Raw genomic sequence first — 12,432 nt, 5'->3', positions numbered from 1 at the left:
AAGACTTAGCCCAGAATATATATAATTGGTATTTGACAGAGGTTGAAATATCGATTTAGTAAGCTTTAGGCCCTATGATGAGAAGCCCGCTTCATGTGCTATTATTCAAGGACCCCCTATACATATAACACTAGATGAAAGTGAAAGTTTATATCAAAGAAGTGTTTAGCATAATTCGATACTTTTCAGACGGGCGGAATTAATAGCATTTTTTAGGGGATTCAAATTTTTCATAAAATAAAATGAATTAAAGTTTCATGTGAAGCACACCCTTATTACTAAAAATTTATTTAAAAAACTATTAAATAATTATATGCAAAACAATTAATAAATAAATCTACATATTTATAATTTTCTCTTATATTTTTTATTATCCATTTTGTTTAGCTTAAAAATATCACAAAATAGAGATTTTTTTAATATAGATATATATATATATATATATTATAAAATTTTTTTTTATTAAAAGGGCATTTAAATGCCTTTAGATTCTTATGTACTTACTTTTCTAACACCTAAATTGTAACTTTTATATTTATACCGCCCAAAACTTTTACGAAAAAATACAGTATTTTAGTATTTGATACCAATATTTTGATATTTAAAAAGTGAAATATTCCTTTTAATATCTAAAAGCCGTTCACGAACAAAGAGTCATTTTGACAATCCTAATCACGTAGTCATAAGATGTTAAGGATTGGAACAGGATTTAAAATATCATTTGAATCTAATTTAATAATTTTTTTTATTTTATTTTCTTCATTAATACTTTTAGTTTATTATAATTTTTTGTAGTTATGTAGTCAATTAAATTTTTAAAAATACTACTCATCAAAGAAATATATATAATTGATTAGCAGTATTTTGAGCCAAAACTAGCCGACACGAACAAATAAATATTTGTTCGTGTTGTTCGTGTTCGGCTTGGTTCGTGTTCGGCTTTGTTCGTGTTCGGCTTGTTAACTTAGCGAACGAGCCCAACACGAGCTTCTTAAAGAGCCGAACACGAGTTGTTCGCTAACAACGAGCCATTTTGACAGCCCTAATACCAATTAGTGCATCTTCAGAAAATTAGAATAAACATTCTTTATTAATTCATGGCCTAAATTTATTGTTTTTATTCAATATTCATTAAAAATATAATAAAATATCGAGTTCTAAACACATAAGACTCAAAATATGAAGTGTACTTCACGAATTTCAAAGAAAATGAAATTGGAAATGCATGCTTGTGACATGAAGTACACAGCTATTCTTATCGAGGAAAAATTACATAAATACCATAAAATTGTTATCCATTTACATATCTTAATACAAAAGAATTGTGTGATATGTTTGTGAATGCCTCTTTTATTAAACATCCCTCAAAAGAAAAGGTCAGAAAAGGCCAAAGAAAAATTAACTTTAATAAATATAATTATAATGCTCTAATTAGACAAAAGTCAAGAATCCCTTAGGAGGCGATTGGCTGCATCGAGGATCTACGATTAGTAAGATTTAATAAATTCATATTTTTTAAATTCACCCTCTTGTTAGGGCTATTAAAAAAGTTTTTTGTTCGCGAACAGCTCATGTTTGGCTCATTCAGTAGCTCGTGTTCGACTCGTTCATTATGTAAAGAGTCGAACACGAACAATTTTTTAAAGCTTGAATTATAAACAAGACGAACACGAATAGCTCTTTGTTCGCTCGTTTTCAGCTCATTTTAGCTCGAAATTAAAAAAGAAATTATATAATTATTTATATTGTAAACTTATATATATATATATATAATAAGTTTACAATATAAATAATTAAATAAATATATATATATATATAAGTTTAAATTATAACTGATTGTGTGGTTATGTGTCTTCATTTACATAGATTTAGTTCATGTTCGAATCCAACACTCGATTTTTTCTAATTAATCTTAACAAACCAATTTCGAGCTGAATATGAACAAGAATATTTAAATCGAGTCGAACGCGAACACACTGTTCCTAAGCCAATTTCGAACACAAGTCAATTTCATGCACAAGCAACTTCAAACGAACCACACACGATCCAAGCCTCGTTTACAGCCCTACCCCTTGGTGGATTTATTAAATCTATACTTAACATGTGTGGAATAAAATTCATACCTCAAATTTAAATTTTCATAAATTCATGAGACTTATGTTTTTTGTGTGTGGCTGGAATTTGTAAATACTAGCCATAAATCCATGAGACTTATTTCAATGCTTCTGCTGGGGGTATATACATAATTTAATAATTTCACTACTTACAACTGTCATGTCATCAAAATTAGCTCAAAATCTTCCAAAGCTTTATCAAAAAGAGGGCCTTTACATTTATATCAGACAGTTTTTATGCATTTACCATATACAATACCCCAACTATCATGTTTACACATAGAGCAATATAGCACTTAAATAATTATTATTATATAAAAAATACTAATGTTGTGTGCATGAATATTCGTGACAGTCGAGTGATAATTTAACGTTTTAATGTTATATGATGATACATCACACATAGATAACTTGAAATTAATAAGATAAGACACCAAAATTTTTTACATGAAAAAAATTGAGAAATAAAAGAAAAACCACAAAACTTAGCCCAGACAAAGTAATTCAATATAAGTTTGTAAGTACAAAGATACATTCTTTCAATACTTGATCGTATACAATGTAGAGAAAACTTCAGAAGTCTAGAAAGAGTAATTTTAGTATGAATATGACAGTCATAAGAAGTTGTCATGAGTGTTCAATACGGGGTTATTTGTTACACCACTGCTAAGTTCAAATACATCGACGAGTAGGGGGCGAGCGGGGGGGGGGGGTGGCCAGGGGCCGGGGGGGGGTGGGCGAGGGCGGCCGACGAACGGTGGTCAACTATGGTCGAAGGTGGTCAGCTACTACGGAAGCTAGTAGCTATCGTCGGGTCTTAAGTCAAAAACGACGCTAAAATTTGACTCATAGTTCTCCTCCTCCAAGTGAAGAGGGGGGGACTATTTTTAGCACTTGGAGGAGAGACATTTTACTCATACGACTGCTAACTCCCATAACATACTTATCTGACGATCCATATTGATATCTCTTTATCATAGAGGGTTATTTAACGATTTGAAGACCTTAATGACCACAAAATTAAGTGAGCTTAAATTTATTGGATTTATCTTATCAAGACGCTCGATTTGACTATAATTATGTCGAATTTTGAATTCAATTGACCATCCAAGGCTTGATTTGGAGCTGTTTGGACTCGAATCGAACCAATTTTGGTATCATCGAGTTCATTTTGTCTAGAAGACCAGTTTGACTATAAACATTTTGAAATCAAGGTCCTGAGTGATTTTTAATTTGAATCTAAAAAATTTCCCTGCCCATGAAAAAAATTGAGAAATAAAAGAAAAACCACAAGACTTAGCCCAGACGAAGTAATTCAATATAAGTTTGTGAGTACAAAGATACATTCTTTCAATAATTGATCGTATACAATGTAGAGAAAACTTCAGGAGTCTAGAAAGAGTAATTTTAGTATGAATATGACAGTCATAAGAAGTTGTCATGAGTGTTCAATACGGGGTTATTTGTTACACCACTGTTAAGTTCAAATACATTGACGAGTAGGTGTAGGAGGTGGTGGTCGACGAACAATGGGCGGTGGTTGACAATGGCCGACGGGAGGTGGTCGATGGCGGCCGACGAACGGTGGTCAACTATGGTCGAAGGTGGTCAGCTACTACGGAAGCTAGTAGCTCTCGTCGGGTCTTAAGTCAAAAACGACGCTAAAATTTGACTCATAGTTCTCCTCCTCCAAGTGAAGAGGGGGGGACTATTTTTAGCACTTGGAGGAGAGACATTTTACTCATACGACTGCTAACTCCCATAACATACTTATCTGACGATCCATATTGATATCTCTTTATCATAGAGGGTTATTTAACGATTTGAAGACCTTAATGACCACAAAATTAAGTGAGCTTAAATTTATTGGATTTATCTTATCAAGACGCTCGATTTGACTATAATTATGTCGAATTTTGAATTCAATTGACCATCCAAGGCTTGATTTGGAGCTGTTTGGACTCGAATCGAACCAATTTTGGTATCATCGAGTTCATTTTGTCTAGAAGACTAGTTTGAATATAAACTTTTTGAAATCAAGGTCCTGAATGATTTTTAATTTGAATCTAAAAAATTTTCCTGATTAAATTTAAAAAGGTGAAGAAAACAGACAAAGAAAAAGCTAGCATGCAGAATTGATGCGATTTGGTGTATTATTTGTCTTGTTGTTCCGCTCTGGCTTACAAAGCTGGAGTAAGGATACCTTCTCTTTAGAAATGATGTCTTTTTTTGTTGGGGAGGGCAAATGAACTCTCTTTACTGCCTAAATTTAAAAAGGTGAAGAAAACAGACAAAGAAAAAGCTAGCATGCAGAATTGATGCGATTTGGTGTATTATTTGTCTTGTTGTTCAGCTCTGGCTTACAAAGCTGGAGTAAAGATACCTTCTCTTTAGAAATGATGTCTTCTTTTGTTGGGGAGGGCAAATGAACTCTTAAACTCATACTTTAAGATTCATCAATTTATTTTTAACTACTGTGTTACCCATTCGAGCACAACTTCTCAATCAGCATAATTTTTTTCATTTTTTGCCGCCAAAGTTGAGTGTTTTATCATCAATTATAAAATTTCCAAGTTCAAAGTATTATCATGTGGAGCCTGATTGTATCAATTAATTGGGCATTCAATGTCCTAAATTTTACCATTGAAGCTTGATGGTGAGTTTGTCGGGATGTACAGAGGAGTGTTCCTCCCGTATTGGACACGATAGTGGCCTTGGGATTTTCCAATCGGTGCTAGGTACAAAAAAATTAAAAAACGTCGGGGCAATACCCTCCAAAAAAAAGAATTTTTTCTTTTTTTTTTTATACCTAGCACCCATTGGAACGCCCCAACACAACTATCTCAGCATCTCGATGTCGTTAACCAAATTTGTGCCGTTCTCTGCATAAATTTACAGTTTTGTTAGTTTGAATTTATGATAGAAGAGAGGAAAGTTCTGAAGCATTCCAAAATGTGGAGAGACAAATGAAGCGAAATTTGTACAATTTTCTTAGTGTGGCGTGACTCTTTGATTCTTTCTTGTTCTCAAATTTTTCGACGTCAAGGCTTGCATTTTCTATGATTTTCTCATTTTGTGCATTTACGTTCACAATTTTACTTCAAATCTTTTGAATCTATTTCCGCAACTTGATCACATCGTAGGAGCGCCCCAACACAAAGTCCAATCACAAGATTAAAAACTCAATTTTTGCAGCAGGTATCCCAAATCAAGAAATATTTTTTTAAAAGGGAAAAGCTTAGATAAGGTACATCGAGCTAAATATTTTCTTTGTGATAACTTTGCTTCATCTTGCACAACAACATTATTAGTTTTATTTCGCCAGAATAATCTCTACTGTTATGTTAACAAAACAGATGCCTTGCCTTCTAAAATTTATGCCTTGCAGCCCAGACCTAAATAAATTGATCCTGCATTGTAGATAATCTTTTGCTTCCATTACCATAAAAATTGTGCCATATATTCATACCAACCCAGAAAAATTTGTCCCCTAAAACGTTACATGTAAACAGAATCAGAGAAGAAGCGTCATGATTGATAAGTGAATGAACGGACAATAAACTGAATGACACTTTTTAAACTTATGCCAATCAGCACTAAACTTCTAAGTATACAATTTCATACATATATAAATAAAAATTAAAAACTACATGTTAGATATGTATATACAAAGAAATTCAGTGACATGCATGCAAATCTTCCAAGCATACTAAAGTGCAAAAAAACAGAACCTAGACGCATTAACTGTCAGAAATTCAATATATGGCAAGAGATAACTGATGGAGGAGGAGGAAGAGCAAATCACACTCACAGGAGGTCAGCCACATTTAGGGCTGTTAAAACGGCTCGTTTTTAGCGAACAGCTCGTGTTCGACTCGTTAAGAAGCTCGTGTTCGGCTCGTTTTAGCTCGAATATAACTCATCAATTTTATATATATATATATATATATTGATGAGTAGTATTTTTAGAAAAATTAATTAACTACAAGATCACAAAGATTTATAATCAATTAAAAGTATTAATTAGGAAAATAAAATAAAAATTATTAAATTAGATTAAAATGATGTTTTAATATAAACATTCTTGCCCCAACCCTTAACAACTTATGACTACGTGATTAGGGTTGTCAAAACGACTCTTTGTTTGAACAGCTCGTGTTCGGCTCGCCAAGCAAACGAGCCGAACACGAACACACTTTTTGAGCTCGAAATATAAACGAGCCAAACACGAGCTAAGGCTCGCACGTGTTGGGCTCGTTTACACCCCTAGCCACATTCGACGGAAGCTCCTCAATCACCACATTGTAGAACTTCTGAATATCACACAGCATCCTCGTATCCCATTGCACCCGGAAAGCGTAAAATGAAGTCATGATGAGCACTTCAAAAATAATTGCAGCGATGATAGTTACAGTCCCGTAGCTTTTACCAAGAAACATGGCGCTGCGTGCATGCCAATAATGATGGATAGAGTAACATAACGCCTTGCTGATGTGATTTATAGCATTCTTCAAGCTGTTAAAGGAAGGGAGTTTAAAACTCCACTTGTGAAGCACCTCCTTAAACCTGCAAAACAACAAAGAGTTGGAAATAATATGTACTCGGTCCTCCACCCCCAAGCCACATCTTCTTATGCCAGACAGTTAGCATTAGAGTTATTAGAATTTTTATATCATCATAGCAATATTATCGAATGTGCTTAATATTTATAATTGATATTTATGGAATTTGTTATTAAAATATATACCAAAAATATTATATTTTATTGTATTTTTTTTATTCCTCGATTTTCTTGCTTCCATATAAGTGTGTTTGAGCTAACACCAAAATTAATCAAGATATAGCATCAATTTGAAAAACAGTGACATATTTGTTATCACGCAAGTAAAGATGCAATCAAAAGTATACAAATTTTGAGTTTGTGTATCGATCAAACGATGAACGAGTTAAGTACTAAATTACTAATTCTAAATTCAGATCAAAATATTTCAATATTTTTAAACGTTCTCTAAGAATTTTGAATTAGAAAAACTACGCCAACTTATTTTTTTTTTGTTTTTGCTCTATATACAAAGTCTTCATTATATTGGATTTTGTGAGAATTCAATTATTTTTCCACCAATTTTTTTTCTAATGTTTTTAACAATCAGGGACAATTTATTTCTTACTCTATTCCTAAACAAATGAAGCATTGAAGCATCATATTGTGGTTAAGTCCCCTTAACCATACAAAGACTCCAAAAATTCTTCATTCCCCTATGTGATTGCAATCATTTGATGATAATATTCATATTTTACCAAGAAATTGTATGTTAACCTACTTGTTCTTCTAGTCTACGGTCAATCGTCCTATAACACAAGTTATTTTAAATTTTCTAGTGGCCAGTAAGAAAGTAAAAAAAGCCTTAACCGTGTAACATATCACTTTTATCCTTCAAATACCTAAGGAAAATAACATGAAATAAATAATGGTTTCACAAGAATAATATAAAGAAAAGAAAACTTAGTTCCTACACATTAATATAGAAAACACAAGCAGCCGTCTTGTCGTTCCTGCTTTCCAACTGCCCTTCATCCATCACGCCACCAGTTTCCCAACCCTCGCTGATCACCATAAGCACCTTCGGATCCAACCCTAGTTGAGTTTGTGTGTCGTGTTGTTATTATTTACTATTCTATTTATTTGGTTGTAATTCTCTCTTTGCATTTCAATAATAATATTTATTTTTCTATTGTTGTTTGGGTTAACTTCAGTATCTCACAATCTCAAGTTTTTTATCTGGCTACTTGAAATCGTCTCATTTGAAAGCTCAATGATGAAGGCTTTTCTTGACCGCTAGTGATCATCTTCATCCTACAGATCTCACAACTTTATCCAGCTCGTTATATCATGATCATCTTTGTACATCGTCGCATCTTGTCAATCTCTCATGCTCCTGCCCTACGCCGCATGTAGCTTATAATCCAGCTCAACATGCATCTCATGGCATTAATATAGTTCTGTTTTATGTCTCAATTAATGGATTACCAAATTCAAACTTTAAATATGCCATATTAGTTTCCTATTTCAAATGTAAAATTTATTTAGGGAGTGTAGCTTTACTCTTTATTCTATTCGCGAGTTCTACATAGTTGTGAAGAGTAATTGCCCTTGTTGAACGTAATTTTCCTAATCATAGACCGAAGTGAGAGCCTACAAACATTACATAAGAAATTAATGAAAAATTTGAATCAAACAGCTAAACGAATCTTTCATGAAGTTTGTCTGACATTGAAAACAATTCATGCTCATTATTGACCGTTGAATTTGTTGGAGATAAAACGTTTATCTTTCTCTTCTCATTGCCTCTACTAAAATAAGAATATCAATCATTTTAAACCTCTAAATAAGAAAGAAAAACCAGGTGCAGAATAACAGTGATGACTTAACCAATTAGAAATTTGAGAAACAAGTAGATAAACTTACCGGAAAATAAGCAGCCAGTTCTGTGATGGCTGTTGCTGATTGAATCTTTTATAAATTTCCCAGCATCAAGGCTGTTTTGTATCCGAGTTCTTATCTCTGATCCGAAGTTATCAAACCTTGCAAACTGTGTAACTGACAAAAGGAAATTTATCCCATTACTAATTCCAAAACAGTAAAATAAAGACTAAGGGTCCATTTAGGAGGACTGTGACTGCAATTTTTTATAAAGATTGTTGTGAAGAAAGTAACTTAGAAAGTTATGATGTGGATTATAAATATTTATTATTTTTCAAAATATTATATAGCAATTTTCTTACATTCACCGCACAAGAATTTAATTGAAAAAAAAGTAACTTTTTACCAAAAATTTTTTAGAAATACTACGACAGTAGTTACCCAAATAGAATTATTCTGGCAGTCTCTGAAACACAAAGCATGCAGAAAAAACTATCCAAGATAGACTCTAAACTGGCCTAATAACTTATTCTCCAATTTATCACAAGAAACATTACCTTCAAAACAACCTTAAAAGCTCATCATGCAAGATCAATGTTTGGCGCGTATCCATGAATCATCATCTCATCTATCAAAATATCAATGATATGATGAATCTCTACTGACACTGCCTTCAAACCTTCAGCAGCATGGAACTCATGGACTTCACCATCAACCTCAATCCAGCTACAGCCTGGTGTTTTAGAAACACCCCTCTCTCTCATTAACCCTCTCATCCTTGCAGAATCCTCCCATCTCTTTGAACCTGCAAAAATCTTCGAAGAGATAACATAATTTCCCGAGTTTGAAGGTTCTAATTTGAGTATCCTTCCCATAACTCTCTTTCCAATCTCAACATTTCTAAAACTACGGCAAGCACACAGCAAAGCCCCCAACATTACAGCATCAGGCATCTCTGGCATTTGTTCCATTACATCCCATGCTTCTTCTAAGTTTCCAGCACGAGCTAGAAGATCCACCATGCAAGAGTAGTGCTCAATCTTCGGAACTACTCCAAATTTCGACTTCATCAAACCGAACCATTCACGACCTTCTCGAACCATTCCGGCATGTACACAGGCAGTGAGTACACCAATAAAAGTTACATCATTTGGCTGAAGATTTGGCTCCTCATTCCTCATTCTGGCGAAGAGCGAAATGGCCTCTCTACCTCTCCCATGTAAGGCGAGCCCAGAGATCATGGCATTCCAAGAAACGATATTTCTGCTCGGCATGGAAGTAAAGATGCTGACTGCACGGTCAACATTCCCACATTTCGCATGCATGTCGATGAGAGCTGTCCCAACATAAACATTGTAGTGAAGGCCTCTTCTCTGTGCAAAATCATCCACCCATCTTCCTAATTCTAGTGCACCAGTGGCACCACAAGCTGACAGTACTCCAACTAATGTCATCTTGTCTGGTTCCACATTTGCTTCTCTCATGGTGTTGAATAGCTTGATGGCTTCATTGGATAAGCCGTTTTGCGAGTACCTGATTCAGAAGTGGTTTAGCATCATACCTTGAGCTTATAATCAATTAGAATTAAGGGATTGTCTGGCAACGGATTTAATTCAGGATTTAAGTGGACTGCTGGACAGTCATTTTGGACAAAATAAATCCTCGGATGCCGTAAATCCGGATTTTGTGGATTTCGGCGCTAAATCACGTAAATCGTAAATCCCACAAATGGGTGATATTAACTTCACGGGGCTTGAAATTTAAATTTGCAGGCTTCCGACTATCTCCAAGAGCCATGACGACTACTTAAATCCTTGCATAAATTGTCATACAGTTCTATTAGTGTATATTATAGAAATGCAATCTAAAAACGATCGAGCGGTCAAGAATTGGAGCATACACGTGGGTTCTCGGACACAGAACATAGAATAACATAGAATCCATAAGCAAAGCCATTGATTGATTTGATGGCACTGTCGACCGAGAAGAATCCTTCGTCTAGCGAAATCAGTCGACCGACGAGCCTATTAACCGAGAGGCCACAGTCAAAATCTACTCAGCCTAATCAAGCGATTGAATCATTGAAGAGCATACAGTCGGTCGTCGCGGCCGACCGACACACGCATACGGCGAACGATCAACATAATCGGCCGATCCCAAAGCATTGTCCGGCCGACCGGATGTCGACTCTCATTATCAGTATCATGTAATTTGAATAAGAATCATTAAGACGGTTATAGAAATTGTCATTTCCATACATGCATTTGTATTCTAAGACCCTTATATATAGGAAATTCTGATATCAATAAAGAGACTTTTGAACTCTCAGACTTGCTTTGTGTTCCTCACACTTTTGGGTTTCTGATACCTGAATATTCTCTCGCAACCCTTCCCCCTCTCTCTCTCTCTCTCTCTCTCTCTCTCTCCCCCCTCTCCTCTCCTCTCCTCTCCTCTCCTCTCCTCTCAGCTCTAACTTTCGGGGAGTGTTCCCAAGAGTATAATCTCAAATTCAATAATTAGATTTACAGGATCTAGTAAAACCATTGCCAGACAGATTTCCGGATTTAACCCATTCAGGAGTTAGTAAATTCAGATTTAGAGGATTTGTTAAATCCTAATACCTTAAATCTCAACCGTTGCCAAACAGCACCTAAGTAGTAAGAAAAATAACACTCTTTGGTTTTGCAGAACAGTAATTCCTTATGGTCTGTAACGGAATAAGTTCAATCATGGCCAACTAAAATAATCTCAGTAAACTATGAAATCTAGACTCACCCTGTAATCATTGCATTCCACACAGCTAAATCTGGCTTCAGTATCTTATCAAAAACCTGTTTAGCTTCATCAAGATTGCCACACTTCCCATACATATCAATCAATGCAGACCAAATAAATGAATTCATCTCCACTCCACTCTCTTCCACTAATTCCGCCACCTCCAACCCCAAGCACAAATCCCCCACCTCGCCGCACGCCGCCAGCACGCTCGCCGCTGTCATCCCATTCATCTCAAACCCTTCCCTTCTCATCCTCCTAAACAACTCCAAAGCCTGCATAGCAAAGCCCATCTTCATACACCCTGAAATCATGGCATTCCATGAGACCACATCCCTCTCAGAAATTTCATCGAACACTTTCCATGCACTTTTCAAATCCCCGCATCTAGCATACATGGTGATCAAAGAATGTTGGGTGTTGAGATCTGAGTCAAGACCGCGCTGGAGAGCGGAGCTGTGGGCAGAAACACCATGGTAAGGGGACGGTAGGTTTGCGGCGGCAATGAAGACGAAAGGGTAGGTGAACTTGCTCGGCTTTTGGCCAGAGTGAAGTAACTGGAGGTAGAATTCGAGGGCCAAGGAGTAGTTTTTCCAGGAAGTTGAGAGGCCGCGGATCATAATGTTGAAGGAGAAGTCATTTGGAGAGGGGATTTGGGAGAAGAGGATGGAGGAGTAGGAGAATGTTTGGAGGTCGACGAGCTTGCAGAGGAGGTGGTTATGACAATGGAGAGAGGAGACCAGCATCTGAGTGTGGATTTGCTTGATAGATTCTAGGGTTTTGGATTGTTTGAGAAGAGAGAGGAGATAGGCTGGAGATGCATAAGGTTTCGGTTTGAGCATTTGAGCTCGAATGGCGGGAAGGTGAGGACTGTAACTTCTCCGAGCGTTTATTAACTAGCCTAAAGCCTTTGCTATTAGAATAAAGGAAGTTTTACATACAAACCCCTCCATTTCAATGTATTTATTTAATTTTTACATATGAATTTGTTATGTACATAAATTTTCCTATATATATATATATATGTTAAACATTTATATTTACATAAATGATATAGTTTTTCTTAGAAGTCAATCTTTTTATTGATGAATATTGTATATGTTTCAAATTTTATACACATGA

At 35.3% G+C, this 12,432-nt stretch overlaps 1 protein-coding gene across 2 annotated transcripts; it reads right to left on the bottom strand.

The window, feature by feature from the left end:
• Positions 1-6,323: 6,323 nt before the first annotated feature.
• Positions 6,324-12,224, bottom strand: LOC110024756 (pentatricopeptide repeat-containing protein At2g34400). 2 transcript variants are annotated; one of them, XR_002294034.1, is made up of 4 exons: positions 11,311-12,224; positions 9,093-10,068; positions 8,581-8,712; positions 6,324-6,680 (listed from the first exon to the last, which is right to left on the bottom strand). XR_002294034.1 is itself a non-coding variant. In XM_020724903.1 (2 exons), the coding sequence occupies exons 1-2, from the start codon at positions 12,150-12,152 to the stop codon at positions 9,117-9,119; spliced, it is 1,794 nt and encodes a 597-aa protein (XP_020580562.1). In that variant the 5' UTR covers positions 12,153-12,224; the 3' UTR covers positions 8,909-9,116. The 2 variants fall into 2 exon arrangements, 1 of the variants encoding a protein (XP_020580562.1); XM_020724903.1 differs by lacking the exons at positions 6,324-6,680; positions 8,581-8,712 and having other exon boundaries at positions 8,909-10,068.
• Between the last annotated feature and the right edge of the window lie 208 nt (positions 12,225-12,432).

This window comes from Phalaenopsis equestris, unplaced genomic scaffold, assembly GCF_001263595.1.
Source record: "Phalaenopsis equestris unplaced genomic scaffold, ASM126359v1 Scaffold000273, whole genome shotgun sequence".
Taxonomy (NCBI): Eukaryota; Viridiplantae; Streptophyta; class Magnoliopsida; order Asparagales; family Orchidaceae; genus Phalaenopsis; species Phalaenopsis equestris.
Note: the sequence above shows the minus strand (reverse complement) of the source record. Positions and strands in the feature narration are given on the sequence as shown.